The sequence below is a fragment of the Gopherus flavomarginatus genome, chromosome 3, assembly GCF_025201925.1.
Source record: "Gopherus flavomarginatus isolate rGopFla2 chromosome 3, rGopFla2.mat.asm, whole genome shotgun sequence".
NCBI lineage: Eukaryota > Metazoa > Chordata > Testudines > Testudinidae > Gopherus > Gopherus flavomarginatus.
Window position 1 is genome coordinate 81,898,886 of NC_066619.1, and position 25,990 is coordinate 81,924,875.

General features: G+C 41.0%; 1 protein-coding gene across 4 annotated transcripts in view; it reads right to left on the reverse strand.

Annotated features, from left to right (window-relative positions):
• The window catches only part of FBN2 (fibrillin 2), a 265,113-nt gene that overhangs the window by 233,675 nt on the left and 5,448 nt on the right, over nt 1–25,990 (reverse strand). For 3 of the 4 annotated variants that reach the window (XM_050945537.1, XM_050945535.1, XM_050945538.1), the window contains exons 3-5: nt 25,204–25,302; nt 24,575–24,670; nt 21,074–21,169 (exon numbers count right to left, since the gene is read on the reverse strand). In XM_050945537.1, coding sequence (XP_050801494.1) covers nt 21,074–21,169; nt 24,575–24,670; nt 25,204–25,302 — 291 coding nt within the window. The remainder of the gene's footprint in view (nt 1–21,073; nt 21,170–24,574; nt 24,671–25,203; nt 25,303–25,990) is intronic. The other variant, XM_050945536.1, reaches the window with a different exon arrangement.

Below are 25,990 nucleotides of genomic sequence, written 5' to 3' on the forward strand. Positions count from 1 at the left end.
TGCCAAATATCTTGCCTACATCTATGTGAAAATAAGTGACACATTAGTTGGCTAGCAAAGCAGTTTCTCACAGTTTCTCATCCCTCAAATGCTAGAAAAGGGCCTCATCCTCCCTGACTGAACTAACCTCATTAACTCTAGACTGATTCTTGCCGGCATATTTATACCTGCCTCAGGAAATTTCCACCACATGCGTCTAACAATTCACCCACAAAAGCTTATGCTCTGGCCCTTTAAATCCCCACCAGAGCTCAGCAGCCAGGCTCGGGCGGGAATGTAAAGGGCCTGGTGCTCCAGCCACTGTGGGGAGGCCCAGGCCCTTTAAATCACTGCCGGAGCTCCAGCAGCAGGTCTTGGGCGGCGCTTTAAAGGGCTCGGAGCTCCGCAGCAGCCAGAGCCCCAGGCCCTTTATTTCGCCCCAGGGCTCCCAGCTGCCTCTGCTTGATTTAGAGGTGTGATTTAAAGGTCCTGGGGATCCCAGCCACAGCCGGAGCCCCAGGGCCTTTAAACGCCTCTTCTGGTTGAGGCCACGCCTCTTGCGACTGAGGTCATGCCCCTACTCAGGACTCTGGCATACCGCTAAGTCCTTTCAGTTACTTTCACCCCTGAATACTTCTGTTAGTCTATAAAGGTGTTACAGGACTCTATCACTTTTTACAGATCCAGACTAACACGGCTACCCCTCTGACACTAGAATAGGTATATTAAAAAAAGGCAAATGTGTAGGTCATGTCTGACTGGGTGGTGACAGGACATTTCATTACATCATTCAAAAGTACCAAAAAGAGGCCTAATGAGGCCTAAAATACTGTTAGTAAGTTATCCATCCATACCTAAAGTAATAGAAAAATATGCTGTCATCATTTTCATAACTTCTTAGATAACAATTATTTAACGTAACTACCTAATAAGTGCATATTATAGTGAGTGTCTTATCAAATAATCTAGATGGGGATATGCTAGGAATGTCTTGGATACTGGTAGACAAATTTGAGTTAGGAGAGAAAAAAACAGGCATGATCCTCCACTATCTTGCATCATATATCTACACCTATACAAAGTTAGTACACAGTGGGCATAAAACACTACTATATCAAAATGGTAGTGTTTCACTACTACTTTCTACTCATGCTGTTCTGGCCTCCAATTACTGTGGAAGAATTCAGATACTTGATACTAAACGTAATACTGTGTGGTCACAATTGGAATAACAAGCCTTAATCTATGGTAATGTTTTCCCCTGTGATTGTCCACATGCATGGTACTGTAGGTGGTTCATTGGATGTATGTTGGCAATCTGTATAGTATTACATGACTCAACTACAGTAAACTACAGAGTAATTTTTTTTGTATTCTGTTCTGGTAGAGAGAAAATGTAAAGCAAATATTAAATTTACATGAACTCTTATAGTCTGTATAAGTTATGAGACATCTTGAAATCATCAATTAACAGAAGTCAGTGGCATCACGTGATGCTTTAACATGATGAAACTATGAAAGAAACCAGCAGAAAATTTATCATTGCAGATTTTTATGTTGTATAAAATTTTTAAAGACATTATATCATGACAGCTCTTCAATTTCTTTTCAATTTGACATGCTTATAACATTAAATTCAATTCTTGCCTGTTTCTTCTTCTCTTTACATCTGTGATTTTCTACTTGCTCTTGCTGCTGATAGAAACAGCAACTCACAGAAGAGAGAGTAAGAGGACAGAAGAGTCATACTGCTATCTACTGTGAAGCAGAGCTTCAGGTCGTGTAAACTGTCATCACTGCACTGAAGTCTGTGAAGCTATGACATTTTATAACAGGATCTTTGAAATACCTGGGTCCCTTTTCTAAGGGATTTCCAATCCCTTAAAGGCCGGTAAAACAATGCAATAATTTCACGAAAGATCTCTCAGAGTCATCAGTGGAGTTACAGCTGGTGTGGAAATCTCATCCTTTTGCTGAAGGATAATGGGGAAACATATATTCCCTTGATAGCTCGGATTTTCCCTACCACTCTGTTTTTCTAGCCTTTTCTTCTGCTCTTCCTCTCTCCTACTTTCTTTCCTCCTTTTCATCCCCTCACTTATCTTTACTCTCCTCATCTTCAGTCCATTCCCTTGTTCTCTTTCCCCTATTTTCCCCTCTCTTTCAGCATTTTGGTATATTTGTGCCAATACAGGAAATTCAGGAAAAATGCAAGGAATACATAAAATATTAGACTTTGGGGGTGGGTTATAGTTTTTCCTTTACTAACTCAAAGCTAGTTTGAAATTTGGCTATAACAAGAATACAAAATGCTGCCTTTAATGTTGACTACTTCAAGAAATATCCTCAAAAGAACGGAACAGACATCAAAACATGTATGTTTATATATTTAACACTCATTTGCTCTCCTTTGTTACTCTGTTTTTCATAAAATCTCTCAGAGTGCCCGAAAAAAGAGGTATGTTTCTGAATTTATTTAGCATGTGCTCTATAGAAACACTGGAACTATATTTTTCAGGGAATTATCAAGGAGATAAGGTCAATTTCCACATCTAGGGAGCCATTAGTAGGGCTCTCAAGTGATTAAAAAAATTAATCGTGATTAATCACACTGTTAAACAATAATAGAATACTGTACCACTTATTTAAATATTTTTGGATGTTTTCTACATTTTCAAATATGAGTTCAATTACAACACAGAATACAAAGCATACAGTGCTCACTTTATATTTATTTTTGTTTACAAGTATTTGCACTGTAAAAAACAAAAGAAAAAGTATTTTTCAATTCACCTAACACAAGTACTGTAGAGCAATCTCATTATTATAAAAGTTGAATTTACAAATGTAGAATTCTGTACAAAAAAGTGCATTCAAAAATAATAATGTAAAATTTTAAGAGCCTGCAAGTCTACTCAGTCCTACTTCTTATTCAGCCAATCGCTGAGACAAACAAATTTGTTGTTTACATTTGCAGGAGATAATGCTGCCCCTTCTTGTTTACAATGTCACCTGAAAGTGATAACAGGTTTTCTCATTGTACAGTTGTAGTCAGCATTGCAAGATATTTACGTGCCAGATGTGCTAAAGATTCACATGTCCCTTCATGCTTTGACCACCATTCCAGAGGACATGCGTCCATGCTGATGATGGTTCCTGCTTGATAACAATCCAAAGCAGAGCAGACCGACGCATGTTCATTTTCATCATCATGAGCCAGATGCCACCAGAAGAAGGTTGATTTTATTTTTTGGTGGTTTGGGTTATGTTGCTTTTTTATAGGGTGACCAGATAGCAACTGTTAAAAAACGAGACAGGGATGGGGAGTAATAGGTGCCTATATAAGAGCAAGTCCCAAAAAAACAGGACTGTCCCTATAAAAACGGGACATCTGGTCACCTTATTCTTTTAAGACTTCCAAAAGCATGCTCCACACCTCATTCCTTTCAGATTTTGGAAGGCACTTTAGATTCTTAAATCTTGGGTCTAGTGTTGTAGGTATCTTTAGAAATCTCACATTGGTACCCTCTTTGCATTTTGTCAAATCTGCACAAAAAAAGTGTTCTTAAAACAAACAATATGTGCTGGGTCATCATCCAAGACTACTATAATACAAAATATATGGCAGAATGTGAGTAAAACAGAGCAGGGAACATATAAATCTCCCACAAGGAGTTCAGTCACAAATTTAATTAACGCATTTTTTTAAAACGAGCGTCATCGGCATGGAGGCATGTCCTCTGGAATGGTGGGCAAAGCATGAAGGGGCATACGGATGTTTAGCATATTGTGCAATGCAGGCTACAAAAGTGTCATGTGAAGACCTTTTCTCACTTTCTGGTGACACTGTAAATAAGAGGGCAGCAATATCGCCTGTAAATGTAAACAAACGTTTTTCTCTTAGTCCTACTTCTTGTTCAGCCAATTGCTGAGTGGACTTGTAGGCTCTGAAGTTTTACATTGTTTTGTTTTTGAATGTGGTTATGTAACCACAACAACAACATCTACATTTGTGAGTTGCACTTTCACAACAATGAGCTTGCACTACAGTGCTTGTACAAGATGAACTGAAAAATACTATTTCTTTTGTTTATCATTTTTATAGTGCAAATATTTGTAATCAAAAATACACACTTTGATTTCAAATACAACACGGTATATGAAAATGCAGAAAAACATCCAAAAATATATACCACCTTTCAATTGGTGTTCTATTGTTTAACAGTGCGATTAAAATTACAATTAATTTTTTTAATCGTGATTACTTTTTTTGAGTTAATCGAGTAAATTAACTGAGATTAATCGACAGCCCTGGTATTTGGGAACCTGATGGAGTCAGGTACCTAAACATGTCTTTAAAACATGTCTTTAAAAATCTGGTCCTAGGTCACTAAAATTAATCAAATTCATTGCGGCTATCATTGTAGTGGCTCTTCTGTGGACTATATTAATTGGGGTTCTCTGTACAGTTCCTGCTGAACAAGTGATGTTATAATGAAAACTAGCACATTTTTGGATGCTCAGCACAGAGACCAAGGACTAAATGGGGATGGAGATTAAACTACCCTTAGAAGTATTCCCTCAAAGTCAGAATTGAGTCATAGTGATTGAAAAGAGTAGAAAATCTTGCACTCCCATTTCCTATTCTGTACCAATTCCATTGATAGACAGAGGACTTCAGTCTCCAGGAGTGTTAATCTGGCATCTCTGACAAGCTCTGAAGCAGGGCCGGCGCTTCCATTAGGCAACCCTAGGTGGTCGCCTAGGGCACCAGGATTCAGGGGGCAGCATTTTGTGCACTCCCCATGGGAGCTTCCGGTTCTGCTCCAGTCGCGCCGCCGAAGAAGAACCTTCTGCCGACGTGCCACAGAAAACAGCAGCAGGCAATTGAGCAGCTCAATGACTGCCGCTGCCGCCTGCGGCATTTCGGCGGAGGGTCCTTCTTCGGCGGCAATACAGGAGCGGAACCAGAAGCTCCCGCGCGCCCCGTGGGGAGCACACAAAATGCCGCCCCCCAAATTCTGCCTAAGGCACCAGAAACTCTGGCGCCGCTCCTGCTCTGTAGTGACAAAAGAATTAAGTTGCCGTCTAACGCATGTTCACAAAGACGAGTAGGAAAGAGGTTCCACTTTCTTAGAGATAAGCAGTCATGGTATTTCAAAATAAATTAACCATAGTGCAAGAAAAAATGTCCCAGAAGCAGCTATACAAAGACCTCTAAACATAGTCCTGCACCTAGAAAACATTGCTGAACAAAGCACAAGCACTGCACATATCCAGTCACAGGACTACAAAGGTGTAAGAAATTAATAAGCTTTGCCAGCAGTATCAGCAGCAGTAACACAGACCTCTCAGCCTGGTCTTGAAGCCTCCCAGCCATTCAAAGATTGAAGCAGTTGCAGTGAATAAAATAAAGCAAAGTAAAGAGCACAGCTCTCATTCCTCTGGTAAAAGCAGAGTTAGAGAGCACCCTCTCCTTCCTGTTGGTGTGGTGAGAGCTTCAGTCACTGAGCAGTTAAATACAAATGTTTGTCAGCTAGATGCAAATAAAAGGAACTTGACCAAGACAAACCTGGTATGCTGTCACTGTACTACTGATGGTAAATGTTCTACTTATTATGCACTGAAATCACCATCTCTCTCTCTCTCTGTCACACAGAAGTCATTTAAAAAGAAAAAAAAATTCAGTGGAACACCAGAGATCAGTATGCAGCTGTCATAAGATTACTGCTGGCTGGTGGTCAGCATGGTGCACATGACAACATCATTGGAGTAACTGTTCACAAAAAAAAATTTTCCATATGATCCTCTCCTCCTTCTCTGCTCAAAGTGTCTCTCACTACTGGTCACACTGTCACTCATGGAGCATACTTATGGCAGTAAATATTATTAATTCTAAGAAGAAAAGAAGAATGGCTTTGCAGTGAAAGCACTGGGCTGGGATATTTGGGGCTGATTTCTGGGTCTAACACAGACCTTGGGCAAGTTCCAGTCTCTGTGCCTCAGTTCCCCATCTGTAACATGGAAAAATAATAATACTTCCTTTGCCTGTATAGTCTATTTAGATGATAAGCTGTTTGTGGTAGAGAATGACTCTTACTATGTGCATTTACAGGACCTAGCACAATGGAACTCCAATCTCAAGTAAGGTTTGTAGGTGCTACAGTAATGCAAACAACAATAAAATGTACCTCACTGCGCCTCCTATGACAAAGAAAATTAGCTTATTGGTAACTATAGCATTGGTTGTGCTAAACACCGGCTCAGAGTTCATAATGGATGGTGGGTGCTGCCCTGATGTTCATCTCTAAAGACAATACAGGCACACCCATACCTGCACTGCAGATGGCCCTTGACAATTTCCCAAACAGCCAGCACAGACCAGTACTGACCCCTAGTGGCATTCAAATCCCAGTTCTCTACTCAAAACTGGCACTGCACTAGAACTTCAAAAAGCAGACCAGGCCACTTTCACTACAACTGTGGAGAATAAAATCTCCCACATTCCCCCAATGTGGAAAACTTTTGACCATTTTACTGAACTTCTAATCACCACCACAAACTATAACATCCCCTAGGGACACAGGTCATTATATGGACTGCAGAGAGCCAAGAGACCCTGCACAAATATGACTGTAGAGACCCAGAAATTGGACAAACCCTCCTGGCATCACTGTTGGAAATGGTGGCTTGAATGTGTAGAACATCTAAACTTCACACACTCAAGCAGATGCACTGGGAACCTGCTAAGACACCTGGGGCCTACAAATCCCACACTTGCCACTAAGCCACACATGAAAGCTAATGTCATTATTGCTAAACATCTATGGACATCAAAACAGCCAATGGACAATCAATAATCACAGACAAGTCTGGCATCAACTCAAGCAGGTGACATCCACATGCACTCCATCATCTCCTGGACCACTCACAGGTAAAGAGATTTGTGACTGCAATGGTTACATCAAACTGGGAAAAAACTGCTTCTATCCCAAGTTCTCATACATTCTGGGTCCACTGGCATGGAACTGCATGATGCAGCTTTTCACCAGCATCCTGAAGACCGATGAAAAAATTCCTGTGTGTAGAAAGAAGCCAAGCTCATTGCAGATGACCCTTCTAGTTATAGGTGGATCTCCCTCTTGACCATCATCTATAAGAGATGGAGATGATGATTCTGAACCAAATCAGTCCTGTTGTGGAAGCCAGCCTATCCAAGGAGCAAGCTGGTTTCCAACTGCACAGAAGTTTCTGTGACCAGGTCCCAACCCTCACTACAAACATCTAGGCCAGATTCCACTGAAAACTTATGACTGGTACTTCTTTGATTGATCTGTCAGTGACATACAACCCAGTCTGGAAGGATGGACTACTACTGGAACTGGCCAAACTTACCCAATGCATGCAGATTCTCCAGCTACAGAATCCCATGCTTAGGAGCCGAAGTATGTATGTATACCTCGGAGCTCAAACCAGTAAGCCACACACTTTGAGTAATGGGCTACAACAAGACTCTCTCTCACACTTTTCAATGTCTGCACAAGCGATATGCCTGAAGCGATAGTGCAGAAGTTTGCATATGCTGATGATTTGATGCTCACAAGTGAGGCCTATAGTTTTAAAGAACTTGAAGTGACCCCTACATCTGACCTTAAGATCTTGGTGGAGTGCTTGCAAAAACGGAACTTGAGACCAAATCCAAGCAAATCACTAGTCTCTTCTTTCCACCTTAACAAGAGAATTGCACAAACACTCTAATTGTCAAGTTTTGTAGTGAAACTGTGCAGTATGCCCGAAGTCAACAGATCTCAGTGTCATTCTTGACCAGACACTGACCACCTCAAAAAAGTAGTCTCCAAAGTGAAGACTTGCATCAAAATTATCCAAAAGTTGCCCAGCTTGTTCCTGCTAATCAGCTGCCCTGCTATTACAAACATCAGCCTTTACCCTGGTGTACTCAGTTGGCACAGTTGTCATAAACAGATGGCTAAGGGTTAATGTCTCTTTCACATGGAAAGGAGTAACCTGAAACACCTGACCAGAGGACCAATCAGGAAACAAGACTTTTTCAAATCTGGGTAGAGGGAAGTTTTGGGTGTGAGTTCTTTGTTCTTTGTCTTGTGTCTGTGCCCTCTCGGCTCTGAGAGTGATTTTTCTATCTCCTGGCTTTCTAATCTTCTGTTTCCAAGTTGTAAGTACAAGGATAGTAAGACAATAGGTTTACATTGTTTTCTTTTGTATTTACATGTGTGTAGTTGCTGGAATGTTTTAAATTGTATTCTTTTTGGATAAGGCTGTTTATTCATTTTTCTTCTAAGCAATTGACCCTGTATATCGTCAACTTGATACAGAGCCTATTTTTAGTGTCCTTTTTTCTTTCTTTTTATATAAAGCTTTCTTTTTAAGACCTGTTGGAGTCTTTCTTTAGTGGGGACTCCAGGGAATTGAGTCTGCAGCTCACCAGGGAATTGGTGGGAGGAAGAAGTCAAGGGGAAAATCTCTTTGTGTTAGATTTACTAAGCCTGACTTTGCATACCCTCTGGGTGAGCGGGAGAGATTAGATCTCTCGGTACTTGTGTTTCCAGGACTGGAAGCAGGGAATCTCCTAGGGTCGTCCAGGGAGGGGAGCCTGGGAGGAAGTAACAAGGAAACAAGGGGAGGGGGTTATTTCCCTTTGTTGTAAGACTCAAGGCATCTGAGTCTGGGGGTCCCCCAGGGAAGGTTTTGGGGAGACCACAGTGAGCTAGGCACTGTATAATTCTTAGCTGGTGGCAGCGGTACCAGGTCCAAGCTGGTAACTAAGCTTGGAGGTTTTCATGCTAACACCCATATTTTGGACGCTAAGGTCCAGATCTGGGAAGAAATGTTATGACATAGTGTGCAGTGGTGGGATAGATAGAATCCAGAAGCCAGTAGGAATATTATATTTTCCTTTTCTCTGCTAGGGGCTTTTAAGCAGAGAGAGTTTGGTTTTAAAAGGAACCAGAGAGAAATTTTTTTTCTGTTCTCTCCTGGCAGTAGCTTGCATATTAAGCAAGGAACTATTAAGGGTCTTTTGTGAGACAATAGCACTTCCATTGAGAGTCAAGTACCCAGCACAATACACATGCAAATAAAATGGTTTTTCTGGTTTACTTTACATTTAAAAGATTAGCTAGAGGAAGAAAGGGAAAAAGGCACTGTTACTAGGCAGACCCCAGGAGACAACAGAGCCAGCAGTTCAGACAAAAAACCCCGGAGGGCACCCCACCACAATAAAACAGGAACCATGCCTTCCAAGACAAAAATGGAGGCCGAGCACAAATCAAAGACGCAGAGCACAAGCGAGATATGGAAAAAAAAATACAGGAACTAGAAATAAAACAAAAAGAGATGGAGCTAAGGGAAAGAGAAAAAGAGGCTACCCACAGGAGAGAGTTGGAATTCCTGAGAGAAACCCACCAGCAGGCCCTGGAATTAGAAAAGGCTAAGCAACAGAACACAGCCAATCCTAACAACCCTTCGCCAATTATGGTTCCACAGCACAGGAAATTTCCCACCTACAAGGCAGGTGATGACCCTGAGGCCTTCTTAGAAAATTTTGAAAGGGCCTGTCTTGGGTACAGCATCCCTGAAGACCAATACATGGTAGAATTGAGGCCACAGCTCAGTGGACCTTTAGCAGAGGTGGCAGCTGAAATGCCTAAGGAGAAAATGAATGACTATAAACTTTTTCAAACCAAGGCCAGATACAGAATGGGGATAACCCCAGATCATGCCCGTCGGCGTTTCAGAACCCAAAAGTGGAAACCAGATGTGTCATTTCCCAAACACGCCTACTAAGTTGGAAAAAATTATGAGGCCTGGATATCAAGAAACAATGTTAAATCCTTAGACGAACTGCACCTCCTCATACAAATGGAGCAGTTCTTGGATGGTGTTCCTGAGGACATAACACGGTACATACAAGATGGAAAACCCAAAAATCTCACCGAGGCGGGGGAGATTGGAGCCAGATGGATGGAAGTGGCAGAAAGCAAGAAAGCTACAGTCAAGGGGAACGAATACCCCCGAGGGCACACCGACAATAAACCCTACAACCGAGGGCAGCCAAAGATCCCATCTACAACCCAAGGAAAGCCACAGACACCCTATTCTTCCACCTCACCAGTCTCCAGTAACTCACCTCGACCCAGTGACCAGTCAGCTGGAAGATGCTTTAAGTGTAATGAACTGGGACATATCAAGGCCAACTGCCCAAAGAATCCCAACCGAGTGCAGTTCATTACACCACCATCACACCAAAGATCCCCAGGCCCAGATGCCTCTCAAATACCCTTGGAGCGAAGGGAAATTTTGAGAGTGGGCGGAAAGAAGGTTACTGCGTGGAGAGACATGGGGGCACAAGTGTCAGCTATCCACCAATCCTTTGTTGACCCCAAATTCATCAACCCAAAGGCCCAAGTGACAATTTACCCTTTCATATCACAAACTGTAGACTTGCCTACAGCTGAACTGCCTGTCCAGTACAAAGGCTGGTCAGGAATGTGGACTTTTGCAGTCTGTGACAATTATTCCATCCCCATGCTACTGGGGGAAGATTTGGCCAGCCAGGTGAAGCGAGCCAAGCGATTGGGAATGGTTACACGTAGCCAAACCCGGCAAGCTTCCAGACCCATTCCTGTTCCTGAGCCAGTCACAGACGCCCCGTCTGTGTTACCAGAGACCCAGACAGAGGTAGTGAACCCAGATTCCATGCCAACCACTGAAACAGCCACAGCACCTCCAGTCCCAGGCCCGGAACTGGAACAGCAACCAGCACCAGCAATTGCAACCCCATCTTCAAACTCAACGTCAGAGGGAGTCAGCGAGCCAGAACTGGCAGAAGCAACAGACAGCCATACCCAAAAGGCTCAGCCAGAGCCTGAAATACCCTCAGGTGCACCAGCGGAGAGCGGTTCACCAGCAATGGAAACAACTCCATCACCTATATCGCTTCCAGAGGGACCAAGCCCAAGTCCACAGTCTGAGGAAGAACTGGTGACCCCAGCCTCAGGGGAACAGTTCCAGACTGAGCAGGAAGCAGATGACAGCCTTCAGAAAGCTTGGGTGGTGGCACGGAACACCCCACCGCCTCTCAGCTCTTCTCACCGATCCCAGTTTGTTATAGACCAAGGACTTTTATACAAGGAGATTCTTTCTGGTGGACACCGGGAAGAATGGCAGCCACAAAAACAGTTGGTGATTCCAGCTGAGTACCGGGGAAAGGTCTTAAGCTTAGCCCATGATCATCCCAGTGGCCATGCTGGGGTGAACAGAACCAAAGACAGATTGGGGAAGTCCTTCCACTGGGAGGGGATGGGCAAGGACGTTGCCAAGTATGTTCAGTCTTGTGAGGAATGCCAAAGAGTGGGAAAGCCCCAAGACCAGGTCAAGGCCCCTCTCCAGTCGCTCCCCATAATTGAGGTCCCATTTCAGCGAGTAGCTGTGGATATTCTGGGTCCTTTCCCAAAAAAGACGCCCAGAGGAAAGCAGTACGTACTGACTTTCGTGGACTTTGCTACCCGATGGCCAGAAGTAGTAGCTCTAGGCAACACCAGGGCTAACGCTGTGCGTCAGGCCCTAACAGACATTTTTGCCAGGGTAGGTTGGCCCTCCGACATCCTTACAGATTCAGGATCTAATTTCCTGGCAGGGACCATGCAAAAACTGTGGGAAACTCATGGGGTGAACCACTTGGTTGCCACTCCGTACCACCATCAAACCAATGGCCTGGTGGAAAGGTTTAATGTAAATTCGTCAATGAACACTCCAATAATTGGGACCTAGTGTTGCAGCAGTTGCTGTTTGCCTACAGGGCTGTACCACATCCCAGTTTAGGGTTTTCACCATTTGAACTTGTGTATGGCCACGAGGTTAAGGGGCCATTACAGTTGGTGAAGCAGCAATGGGAGGGGTTTACCCCTTCTGGACTTTGTAAGCAACCTACAAAACACCCTCCGACACTCTTTAGCCCTTACTAAAGAAAACCTAAAGGATGCTCAGGAAGAGCAAAAGGCCTGACAAACATACTAGAGAACTTTCCTTCAAGGTAGGAGATCAGGTTATGGTCTTGAAGGCGCAACAGGCCCATAAGATGGAAGCATCATGGGAAGGGCCGTTCACAGTCCAAGAGCGCCTGGGAACTGTGAACTACCTCATAGCATTTCCCAATTCCTCACTAAAGCCCAGAGTGTACCATGTTAATTCTCTCAAGCCTTTCTATTCCAGAGACTTACAGGTTTGACAGTTTACAGTCCAGGGAGATGATGCTGAGTGGCCTGAAGGTGTCTACTACGACAGGAAAAATGACGGTGGCGTGGAAGAGGTGAACCTCTCAACCACCCTGGTACATCTGCAGCGGCGACAAATCAAGGAGCTGTGCACTAGCTTCGCCCCATTGTTCTCAGCCACCCCAGGACGGACTGAACGGGCATACCACTCCATTGACACAGGTAATGCTCACCCCATTAGAACCCCACCCTACCGGGTGTCTCCTCACGCCCAAGCTGCTATAGAACGGGAGATCCAGAACGTGCTATAGATGGGTATAATCCGCTCATCTACCAGTGCATGGGCATCTCCAGTGGTTCTGGTACCCAAACCAGATGGGGAAATACGCTTTTGCGTGGACTACCGTAAGCTAAATGCGGTAACTCGTCCGGACAACTATCCAATGCCACGCACCGATGAGCTATTGGAGAAGTTGCGACGTGCCCAGTTCATCTCTACAATAGACTTAACCAAGGGGTACTGGCAAGTACCGCTAGATGAGCCTGCCAAAGAGAGGTCAGCATTCATCACCCATGCAGGGGTGTATGAATTTAATGTGCTTCCTTTCGGGCTGCGAAATGCACCCGCCATCTTCCAGAGGCTCGTAGATGGTCTACTAGCAGGACTGGGAGAATATGCAGTTGCCTACCTCGATGATGTGGCCATTTTTTCAGACTCCTGGCCCGAACACCTACTACACCTGGAAAAAGTCTGAGTGCATCAGGCAGGCCGGACTAACTGTTAAGGCCAAAAAGTGTCAAATAGGCCAAAACAGAGTGACTTACCTGCGACACCAGGTGGGTCGAGGAACCATAAACCCCCTACAGGCCAAGGTGGATGCTATCCAAAAGTGGCCTGTCCCAAAGTCAAAGAAACAGGTTCAATACTTCTTAGGCTTGGCCGGGTACTACAGGCGATTTGTACCACACTACAGCCAAATCGCTGCCCCACTGACCGACCTGACCAAAAAGACCCAGCCAAATGCAGTTAAGTGGACTGATGAGTGTCAAAAGGCCTTTACCCAACTTAAGGCGATGCTCATGTCTGACCCTGTGCTCATGGCCCCGGACTTTGACAAGCCATTCCTAGTAACCACGGATGCATCTGAGCGTGGTATAGGAGCAGTTCTTATGCAGGAAGCAACGGATCACAACTTCCATTCTGTCGTGTTTCTCAGCAAGAAACTGTCTTGAGAGGGAAAGTCACTGGTCAGTCAGTGAAAAGGAATGCTATGCCATTGTGTACGCTCTGGAAAAGCTACGCCCATATGTTTGGGGACGGCAGTTCCAGCTACAAACTGACCATGCTGCGCTAAAGTGGCTTCATACTGCCAAGGGAAACAACAAGAAAATTCTTCGTTGGAGTTTAGCTCTCCAAGATTTTGATTTTGAAATTCAGCACATTTCAGGAGCTTCTAACAAAGTAGCTGATGCACTCTCTCGTGAGAGTTTCCCAGAATCCAGTAATTAAAAAGTGTTCTTAAAATGTAAAAGTCTGTTAGTTATATACTTAGTGGTATATGTAAAGGTGCATGTGTTGTATTAATCTGTTTATTTTAAAGTTCTAGGAGGAAATCGCCGCCAGTGAGGTTCCCCACTGTCTGCAATTTGGGTGGCGTGTCATAAACAGATAGCTAAGGGTTAATGTCTCTTTCACATGGAAAGGAGTAACCTGAAACACCTGACCAGAGGACCAATCAGGAAACAAGACTTTTTCAAATCTGGGTAGAGGGAAGTTTTGGGTGTGAGTTCTTTGTCTTGTGTCTGTGCCCTCTCGGCTCTGAGAGTGATTTTTCTATCTCCTGGCTTTCTAATCTTCTGTTTCCAAGTTGTAAGTACAAGGATAGTAAGACAATAGGTTTACATTGTTTTCTTTTGTATTTACATGTGTGTAGTTGCTGGAATGTTTTAAATTGTATTCTTTTTGGATAAGGCTGTTTATTCATTTTTCTTCTAAGCAATTGACCCTGTATATCGTCAACTTGATACAGAGCCTTTCTTTTTATATAAAGCTTTCTTTTTAAGACCTGTTGGAGTCTTTCTTTAGTGGGGACTCCAGGGAATTGAGTCTGCAGCTCACCAGGGAATTGGTGGGAGGAAGAAGTCAAGGGGAAAATCTCTTTGTGTTAGATTTACTAAGCCTGACTTTGCATACCCTCTGGGTGAGCGGGAGAGATTAGATCTCTCGGTACTTGTGTTTCCAGGACTGGAAGCAGGGAATCTCCTAGGGTCGTCCAGGGAGGGGAGCTTGGGAGGAAGTAACAAGGAAACAAGGGGAGGGGGTTATTTCCCTTTGTTGTAAGACTCAAGGCATCTGAGTCTGGGGGTCCCCCAGGGAAGGTTTTGGGGAGACCACAGTGAGCTAGGCACTGTATAATTCTTAGCTGGTGGCAGCGGTACCAGGTCCAAGCTGGTAACTAAGCTTGGAGGTTTTCATGCTAACACCCATATTTTGGACGCTAAGGTCCAGATCTGGGAAGAAATGTTATGACAACAGTGTTGTACATGGTGTGGACAGGAAGATGCCATACCCAACTGGTGGATAGATATCTGAATTAGACCACGTGAATCATCACGGGAACTTTAAAATCAGCACCGCTAATGTGGCTTTCTGTATTAGCAAGCATCAAACATCCAGCTATCTGTCAAGATAAAGCCACAACATGTGAACAAAAATATGTCAAAGATTACCTGAGCTCTCCATCTGGCAGGTTTTGGACAACATATCCCAACTATTCCTGAAACTGCTGAAACCTCTGTGTATCACATACAACCACCTCGTGTCTCTGGATCCGGCCAGGAAATGGCAAAGTGCCTGGAACTCATCCACCATTTCAAACAAGCACGTTACTACTGACCCAACCAGCTCCCCTCCTGGTTTCAACCTGCCATGCAGACTCTGAATCACGCTGAACTGCAGCCGAACAAACCATGGAAGGCTCAGCTAGTTGACGGACATGTGGAAAATCGAAGACTCCCCTTTGAGAGACTGCGATGAGAACACCCAATCAGTCGATCATATCATAATACAGTACAGCAAATATGGATTCAAAGGTGAAATGGATGGTATCCCCAGCACCACAAAGGAGACCTTGAAATGGCTTATGGACTGACAACTGCATCTCTAGAATGTTGCTCTGCAGATGCAATATGTGTACGAGAGAGATCAATGGTGGGCAATTTAGATAAAGCAAGTGACTTTATAAGATATATATCCTTCTTGAGCTGTAGTACAATAGCATTGCTGGGTAGCAGATGACAAAAGGTTATTTTCAAGATACATGTGTTATCTGTGTGGCTGCAAGCTTCCCAGAATTTTTGAGCTCTGAGGCACTACACTTATCCAAAGTCCAAGACCTTCAAATGGTTCCAAAAGGACTTTTCACCACATGCACTGAAGCTGTTGAACTGCTTCTCTTTCCCATGCTGTTGCTACCATCAAAAGACATTATGAAAACTGGTGTGTGGTCTGACCCTCTCTTTGACGTACCTTTTGTAGGACAAGGAGGAGCTTTAATAGAGGACTTCAGTCCAACCTGCCACGTAAGACTCAAGAGGCATTTACTGCTACCCTGTTCCACTGCCTCTCACTCCCCAATCCCTTCCATCACCACCACATCCACATACAGTGAGCCTCCATAACAGCACCATAGCCTGAGTATTCTCCTTCTGCAGTGCTCTGGCAGGGGGCCAGCGCACCTTCCCTCTCCCTGTAGCCCACAGTTGAACCAGCATCTCTAGAGATGCTGGGCCTGTACACCTCCCAGATAAATAATTTTAAAAGACAGCACTGTGTGCAGAAATACAAGGATGCAAGTTTCCTTTGAATGAAGGGCCTGGCCCTATAAATCTTTACTCATACAAGTAATCTTTTCTCAAGTAGTCTCATAGAAGTAAGTGGGGCTATTCACATGAGTAAGGACTACTTGTGTGCATGCAATAAGGATTGGGCCTTTGAATGGTGGGTATTTTACATACACACAGGCTTATTGGAGGCAGAATATTTATTTCAATATATAACATTTTCATAACTCATTCAATGTTAAGCAACAGACACAATCAAGTGCCTTAACTTTTCAAAAGACTGAACCTAATGTGTCTACAAACCAAAGAGGAGGAGTTGACCACAAGAACAGCTTTGATAGTAAGTACAAAAGGTCATTGTATATATCAGAAGAAAATAAGGCAGGCGCTCCAAAACAGGTTCTGCTTTCTTGTTATCCCAGCAGCTAGTCTCAAGTTAAATACTGTAATCATGCCAGTCATTAGTTACTGCTCAGCCTCCTGTCTCCAGCCCGGAAATTAGTCTGCTAGGAGCCCAGATAGCTGAACAAGCAGTCACGTTTTATCATATAACTGAGTCTGGGAGGCCAATCTGAAGGAAAGCTACATGTGTTATACATTAGGGGGAAATACCTAATTTAAAAGACCTTAATTTACAGAACAATAAAAACTATGCATTTGAAAATACAGTAATGTAAAAAGTAATCAAGACGAAGTCTTTTAAAACTCTGATGTGATTTATAAAGGAAGTTCATTTAAACTTTAACTATAAAATTTTAATTTAAAAATTAAGGACTGTTACTACAAAGCTTGTTTCAGAAGCAAACTACAGAGTTTTGTTTTATTTATTTTACCGTGGACTATTAAGGTGTCTACTACCACCACGGTACATAAGAATCAGACCTTTTTCATCATGTTGTAGAGCATAATCTTATTTTATTACTAAAGGAAAGAATGTAAATTGCAAATTGAAAAGAACAGACGTACATTATATTTTAGAGTTCTGTGTATGCTAGTTTTTTTTAAACTACATGAGATTAATGTTTCCCATAATTTTAAAATGACCAAAATATATGTTAGGCATATCATTGTTAATGAGCAATACTGTTGCTCATGACTTCATCTTTTAAAAAAAAAAAAACAGGAATAGATTGATCAATAGTCATACTTCATACATGGAAAACCTTTTTGAAAGACAGCAAGCATATCTAATGTTAATACAGGCTGAAATTCACCTTTTCCAGACAGTCCTCACGTACCACTTAAGTTCTCCAATACCCCCTAAATAATGGTGGCTCAGACTGAGCAGACCAAAAGGGAGAGCTGGATGCCTCTTGCATGCTACAAGGTGGGCTCATTGCCAAAGCCAGATTTGTCAGCCTGAAGGTGAGCATGGAGGGTGAGCTGAGTATGTGCCCACTGCATCTGTGTACATATGGATCTTGTGGTCAGAAACATCCATATAAGGCTAGAATATTGGCCACACGGTTGTTGCATTTCTGCCATGCAACCTGCACACTGAGTTGAGGGTTGGATTCTGTCCACTCCCACCAGTCCCTGCTGTACCCAGGCTCTGTATAGGGACTGATGAATTTCACCCATAATGAGAAGACTTACAAACTCTAAATATATCTTCTAAGTATTTTTAAAGTTGTACCTGAAAACACTGTTCTCTCTCTCCCCTCTCCCTTCCTCAAGAACTGTGTGTCCCCCCCTCCCAGTTTAATTTTACTAACTATATTAATTCATAGACATACATTGTTTAAAATAAACCTTGAGACCAGATCCACAATTGTTTTTTCCATCTTTAATTATTTCAGAAACTTCTAGCAGGATTGCTTTAAACTACACATCAAAAATATGCTACCACACCTATAATGTATATTGCCTGTTCACATAACGATATTATATTACTGAGTAAGCATGCATTTAGACTGAGCAATTAATGTCAGATTAGGATCATACAGTCAGATCTTTGTTGATATTAAATGAACAAAGGAAAGCGTGTAATAGTATGATACTGGTTCTGCTTTCAGCATCAGGCTGGAAAAAAGTCTGCATGACTTCCAGAATATATAACAATATAGCAAAATTCTGCTCAGAGTTCCTTCCATTGATTTAAATGGAGTTGCTTTGTACTTTTATCAGTGTTACAGAAAGCAGAATTTGGACAGAATTACTATGGTTGACATTTTTAATTAAGCTAATTCTCTTGCTGGTCAGTTATTATATACTGCAGACTAAACCTCAGGTGATGGTGTCATCCCTATCTGGCATGCAACTCTCTGTTCCTGTATACTCGGGCTAAGGCTTTGAAAGCCACCTAAAAGATTTGGTTGCCTAAATTTTGTCCATCCAGATACCTCAGGTGGCTTTGAAAATCTGAAAGTAAAGCACCTAATGCATTGTCAGAAAGGAGATTCTGGGACTGACATCTAAAACTCAACAAAACTGTAAATACACAAGCTGGAGCATCTTCCTTTCACAGAACAACCTATTAAAAAAATTCAAAACCATTCTCAAGATTTTGGCCCATTTACTCCATCAAGGGTCCCACTGAAGTCAATGGGACTATTTTCAGAGTAAGGATGGCAGAATCTGCCCCTCAGAAGGTCTCAGTCTGATCTCACACTGGTGAGAATCAGGAGCAATTCCTTTGAAGGCATTGGCATTCTACTGAAACCAGCATAAGTGAGATCAGAATCAAGCCTATTACATTCAAGAGAAACCAAACAACAATATTCGCAAACAAACACCCTCCCAAATGCAACAAAACCAATGTTTTATTATTCAGATAACTGTTTCATGTCCCTTGGGTATAACCTGAACCATTAGATTTGTATAAGAGTTTTCCCCACTCTGAACTAAAACTGAGATTTTAAAAACAGCCTCAGGGAGTTAGGTGCTCAGCTCCCTTAGGCGCCTGTGAAAATCTAATATAAATGCAGTGCACACTTTTTATCCAATGCAGAAGATTTCCACATATTTGTATAAATATCAATATAATTCCCAACAGACTGATGCTTCATATTACTTTCCACGTTAATTAGTCTACAACAAAATATACCAGAATTAGGTCTGGAGTTCACAGTCCCCATGGGATTTACTGGATAAGCAATATATTGTAATACCAAACACTAATCTAACAGTGGTAACTTTTAAAATCTGATATTCAGATTGACAGCAACAGGCAATTTGACACAAAGAGCCAAATTCATCACTTATGTCACTCTGCTGTTTGTGGCAAAATATTGTTAACCTCTAGTAATTTGACTTTCAATGTGTATTCATGGCAGGAATCAGGGCTTGCTTTATATTACTCCTGTGTCAGTTTCTTTTCCTGCTACACCTCTACCCATTGAGCATGTAAGTTACACATGCAGTGTATGCCAAATAAGTGCAAGATATATCTAAGTGGTAAAATAGTGGGTTTTCTAATCACATTTGAACACTGTCTATAATTCCCTAGAAGTTGTTCCTCCTTATACCAGGTCTGAATTTAACCCAGTATGAACCTCAAATTTAAGAAGTCTATTTTCCCTATCAATGCATGTATGTCTCCCTAGCGCAAACGTAACTAAGGACTTGTCTCTGCATGAGAGAAAACTCCTAAATTTAGGAGTTTAAAATAACATAGGATGACCCAAGATTCTTGAGGCACAATGTCACTACTTTATAAAGGGCAATACTATTGAGTATTTTAATGATAATGCATTCTAGTCATTGGCTTTTCACATCTCTGTTGCTCTCTTCTTCGTTATGCTTTTTGATGAGAAAAGTTATTTGCAAACACACTGAAAATAAACTGGGCCAGAGAAAGACAAGGAACATTATTTTTGCCAAGCAAACCAGCATCAACTTTGATTAATGCTGACAGGTTAACGTTAAAGGATGTACAATTCTAGTGATTATTTTGAAAAGCAGTCTTCAAAAACATTTTAAATTAGACAGTATGTTGTGGGATATTTCAGTTTTGGCTCAGTTTAATATTAGTGTTCTTTTTGTTTGCCTGACAAGTCAGAAGTATTTGGCAGTGGTAATAAACAATGTCAGTTATATTACTGTTCATTTGAAAATAAAGAGAATACTCCTAGCTGTTATCTGCAACAGAAACTAAAGTATAACACATTGAGAGGAAAATATATTGTAAACCTGTTTATTGATCAACTGATTCACATTAGTCAAAAATTTTATATATGGAAATATTGTCTTTCGAGATTAATATGACTATTATCATTCAAATTCAACTAAAAACAATTTTGCTTATGTTTAGTACTAATCACTTTCAGCATTGTTGTGAGACATGGCTAGGACTGACATTTCTATACTTGTAATAAATAAGCTGATGGCTTCTTCGGTAATAATAGTAAAATGATAAAATTACTAAGTTAGGTCCCAATTCAGGAAAGCACTTAAAGATGTGCATACATGCTTTCTAGAAATATGGCCTTAGACAGTTATTATGATTTATCCATTTTTTCTTTTTTAAAATATTTCTTTAAGGCACTCTCACATCAACATAAATAGTGCCATACATTTCCCTTAAACAATTCCTGTATGGAAAGCTGGGCCAAATTCTGCTTAGTTACAATTACACCTCCTCCCCGATATAACACTGTCCTTCGGAGCCAAAAAAATCTTACTGCATTATAGGTGAACTTGCTTTGACCTGCTGGAGTGCGGCTTTACCGTGTTGTATCCCAATTCATGTTATATCTGGTCGCTTTATATCAGGGTAGAGGTGTATATGGTTCCAGTGCAATCAGACAGATCTGCTCTGGTGCACTCAGCGTAGCTGACAGCAGGGTTTGGCCAACTGTCTAATGACTTTACATAAAAGATAATGAGAAATCTGTAAGAACTCAGCTTTTCCTCGTTCACAATGAAAACACTGTAATTTTCTGCTTGCTTATCAGATAGGCTATAATCACAAAAGAAAGAAACGTATTTTGAACAACAAAAGGCTTATTAGAAACTTGCTTGCAGATTTGTTTATTCCTTTCTCTCACTGTTTTTCTTACCTCTTTCGCACTGAGGGCCAGTAAATCCATACACGCATGCACAGCGGTTGGGTCCAATACAACGTCCTCCATTCTGGCAACCATTTTCACAGACAGCTGTGTTTGAAAAAAGTTGAAATTCTGATGTAATATTAATAGTATATCTTTGTAATCTATTTAAAATAAATTAAAAAAATATACCCCATTGGCATTAGTACAGAGGAGCAGCTAGTCAAGGCTAAAAGACAGTTTTCAGTCAAATCTGCTCAAACTTTTCAGACTGAAACTTTTCGTACTTACTATCAACCTAAGGGAGATGTTTTGTTCATTCATAACTCAAGAACTATTGGCTATACAAAGATCAAGTTGGTTTTACCCATTAAGAACTTATCATTAGGATTAGTTTCCCCAAGTTTTTTTTTTTAAAGTAAAATTCCTTAAAACATTTATGAAATCTGAAAAGTGCCATTGTAAAAATGAGGATCCATGTTTATTAGAGATGGTAGGAAATTTTTGATGAAAATCAAATTTCAATGAAAACAAAATTATTTTTGATCGTTTTATTGTTTTCTGATGAGCTCTAATGTTAAAGTTCTTCCAATTTACAGTCCTCAATTTACAAGTAAAAATATTTTTCAAACTGCCCTACAAACTCAATCTGGACCTGAAAACCCAAGTTGGGTTCTTTTCTTCTTACATATCGTCCCTAGTAATAAAAGATTTTGCAAGCTAAATTCCACCCTCATTTGCACCTGTTTAAATGTGGTTAATTTTAAGCACGTGCTAGAAAGCTCTGCTGAATGGGGATAGAATTAAGTAGCTGCTTAAAATTAAGCACAGGCTTAAGTGCTTTGCTGAATAATGGCTCTGGCTGTGCAGCACTAACAGGCACACATAGTAGTAAGAACTTATTTCTGCCATAAAGTTAGCAGACACAACTTGAATACACACAAGAATCACAGTTGTTCGATGAAAAGATGGCACTTTTACATATTTTGGTTTTAGAGTAGAACCATATTTTAATGCTTGGAACTCTGTCTTGAGCTCAACTCCTGGGCTGCGTGGGAAGAGCATCAGAGGTGTGTGGGCAAAAGTGGCTTAAAGTCGACTGGGTTTTCCTGCTTCTGAGGCTGATAAACAAAGTTTATCCTCAGGCAAGACTTAAAGCAGCCTGAAGGCTGTTGTAAATTCCCCTGGTTGTCAATGATGCCTAGGAACCTTTCTGGCAGTCGGGGATTGCTAGAGCACATATGTCTTCCTGAGCCATCCCCCTGTCTCCCCAGCCACACTCCTGTACAGGCAACTGAGGGGAGGCAAAGAGGTGGAGTACAAGCTGCTACTGCAGTTCCACAGACCTACAGGATCCCTTTACACAAGCAGAGGCCTCAAGTGGCTGGATCAACCAAAGCAGTTTTACTGCACCATGGAATCATTTGTTAGACACCAAGATAAAGTTTAATTGGGAAGGATTCCCTTTCTAACTAGTTACATAACCTCTATATATTCATGCAGTCTTTAGTTTTTTCAGAAAAATCATAATTTTTTAAATATATAAACTAGTTTCCCAAAAACTAATGCTATAATAATTATATTCCACCCTGGGATATGTCAGTTACCCCCGGCCTGTGGGGTCTCAACATGAGTAAGCTTGCTAGGATGGGGTACTTATAATGGCAAAGGTATCAGAAACTCCAACTTTACCAGCGAGTATGCAGACAGACAGTGCAACCCCAAAAGTAGGCAATGCTGGCCAGAAGTGAGCATGGCTAGGACACCTGGGAGATCCATTGAGTCATCATATCTCCAGGTAGCCGCCACTAATGAGTCACCTAAGGTGTCCTGGTCAGAAATTAAAGCTATCTACTTTGATGCAGATCACTAGAAATATCATGTGCATTCTCCAATAATAAATCTACTGGTGAGTTACAATTTGCACACACAAACCATGTACAAATTTGGATGAATCAAACAATGAATGTCTTAAAAACCATCAGAATCCAATCAATGTCATATATATTCTTGAAACAGTGAAGTATGAACTTCCTAGCAAAATAAGTGATGTTGCTCGTATACAGCAATTCTTTCAGAGCAACCTTTCCTTTTTAAGCCTGCAAGAATTTTCACTGGGCCTCTAGGAAAGTATGCATTTATAAATAGAATACTACTGTGAAAAAGAGAGTTCACCTATCATACTGAAAAGATTAATTTTAGTGTCTTAAATCAATTCTGCCTAATTCAGGGCTCACTATTTCCAAGGCTATAGAGCTCTGAGCAGAAATATCAGGTGCTCTGAAAGAACAGATTGCAACTACAGGACAGTTCCACTGTCTTTACAACACGCCTGAGCAACAGCAAAGAGAGATTTTGGTCTTAAAGTTTCTAGGCAGTCTTCCAACTCAGGTCCCCAGAGCTTAGGGACAGGTTATAAAGCACTTGACTACCCTGTGCCAGAACAACTCTTTGTTAAATCTTTTACATTGGAAAAAATGCACATATAGTCCACTTCGACTGACCACTATATTAAAAAGGGAAAGACATAAAAATGTAGTATTATCTAGAAGCGCGATAAAGCTCTTATTTCTTATCAAGGCCTATAAAACTGAATTACTTTTCACTCAAGATGTTGGTCCCATGTATTAAATGAAGCAACTTCTGTGTTGCTGTTATAGCACGCAGTGGATGAATTACAATATTTTGTGGAAGAAGGTTTTTTTTTTAAAAATCTCAAAACACAATGAAGGTTTAATTTAAATATATTTATGTTATAATTTAAACGTGACTTTCAGTCCTATGTCTAGAGGCCAAATCCTGAAGCCCTAACTAAAGCCCTGATCCTCCAGTGTGCTCTGTGCAATCCCAGGGATTTGCGCATGAGCAGCTCTTTGCAGATCAGTGCTCAAGGATCCAACCCGACTCCCATTGACTGGCCTGAGTAAGACTCTCTAGGGTTTATGCCCTAGGCTTTAAAGCAATAAAAAAAGCACTTTTGCTACTGAGAATCCCTTAGAACTATCTAATTCTCATGGGAAAAGTACCCCAAAATCATCATAAAAATGTGAAAATTCATCTAATATATCATGACACATGCAAGGTTGCCCCATGGAATGTTCCCCAGTGCCTTGCCCAGGTTACAATGGGGCTGTCATTATTTCTTTAAGATGATCTTCCACTTATGTCTCCAATATAGTTTTTTTCTTGCTATTCAATATGTTTTCTTTTTACTTCATTCGCTTACTCTTACTTGCTTACCTACCGACTACCTTATACAATTCTCCTCTTTTATTGACAGTCTCACCTCTCAAGGACTCAAGACAGTAGCATAGTTGCAGCCCCATCTGGTCCACTTAGCAAGGGACTTCTGTATTACATCCTCAGACATGGCACAATGTCTCTGCCTATGTAACCTTATGTATAGAACTGGATTCTTTTGTTCTCCTATACACGCCAAGCTACTCAAATGAGCAAGGATTGTAGGATTGATCCCTGCTTGTCAAATTTAAGCATGAAACAGAAGTTACTTACGTTGTCCACAGTAAGTTCCAATGTACCCCTTCTGGCACTGGCATTGGTCATCTGCACAAGTACCACCATTCATGCATCTGATACTGCACTGTTGTACTACAATAGAACACATATACACACACAAATTAATTTTAATATTATAATAGGCTTCCAAAAGTGGCTAACAGTAAAGTCATTCAAAAGCACATATACACATAATATACATTTGAATGGAGATACCCATTTAAAGAACGTGTACATATGCCTACATTTGTGTGACAAATTATCAAGACATTTAAAATAAAATCTACGGAAAATAACTTCTCCAATCATATATGGCACAACTTGCAAAACCTACATATCTAGAAGGATTTTGAAACCCACTTTTCATGCAAAAATTCGGAATTAGAAAATTGTATTACAAGATGTGTATGTATTCAAGGTCTCTATGTGTGTTTGTCATATCACTCAGCTAGCAAGGCCTATTGATGAAACTAAAGCAGTAAGTATAAATTACATATTTGTATATATGGTGACTATTTTTAAGGCTTTTGTTCTATACATTAAAGTATTTTTGAAAAAATGGATGCTTATTGTAGATCAGTTTAAGAGAGCTCTCTAAAAGCAATGCAAATATTTTAAGTCCTTACTAGATTTTGATCCACAGGTAGGTGATATTTGTCCACTGGAGCAAGTGCACATATTAGGACGGGAACAAAATCCATCACCACAACTATTTCTACAAATTGCTGTGGAAGAAAGCATTTAAGAAGACAGTGAATAGCAATGTTTTCAGAATTAAGTTATAAAAGAAATGCAGGTTAATGAACCAAACTCATACTTTTCTTTCAAACAATAAATTAAGTCAGAAAACATGCATGCCTTGAACCAAGCCAGAAAATTGCTTAATTCAGAGATGCAGTTAAACAGTATGTTAGATATATGCCAAAAAAAACCCTCAAAAATAGTAGAAAGAGTTGATTTTTGGTAAATCATTTCTGTGATCAAATTCAAAGCAACACTCTGAAGATAGAAAGGACCAAAATATAACTCTCCAAATAGTAGTCTTAAAATGGAAAACAAAAACAAACAAACAACACTTTTTTTCCTAATTAGAAACAACAGCCTCCAAAACAGGCAATAGAATAGAGTAAAAACTATAAGTTTTAGACAGAATGACCTAAAGACAGTCCAAGTAGGAAACTGAGATGTGACTGCACATGATGCCCTCTCAAAACAAAAGCACTACATATTACAAATTCAGGTTATTGGATGGGTTTTGTTTGGGTCATGTATTTTAAAAAATGTTAATTTAAAAATGATTTCAGACCTCATTGTGGAGAATTACTTACCTTTCCTGATTAAAGACAGATTTTAAAACTCAAGCTGACCTTTTGAGGAAGGACAGTGGTTCATATCAGATGTGATATTATCCCA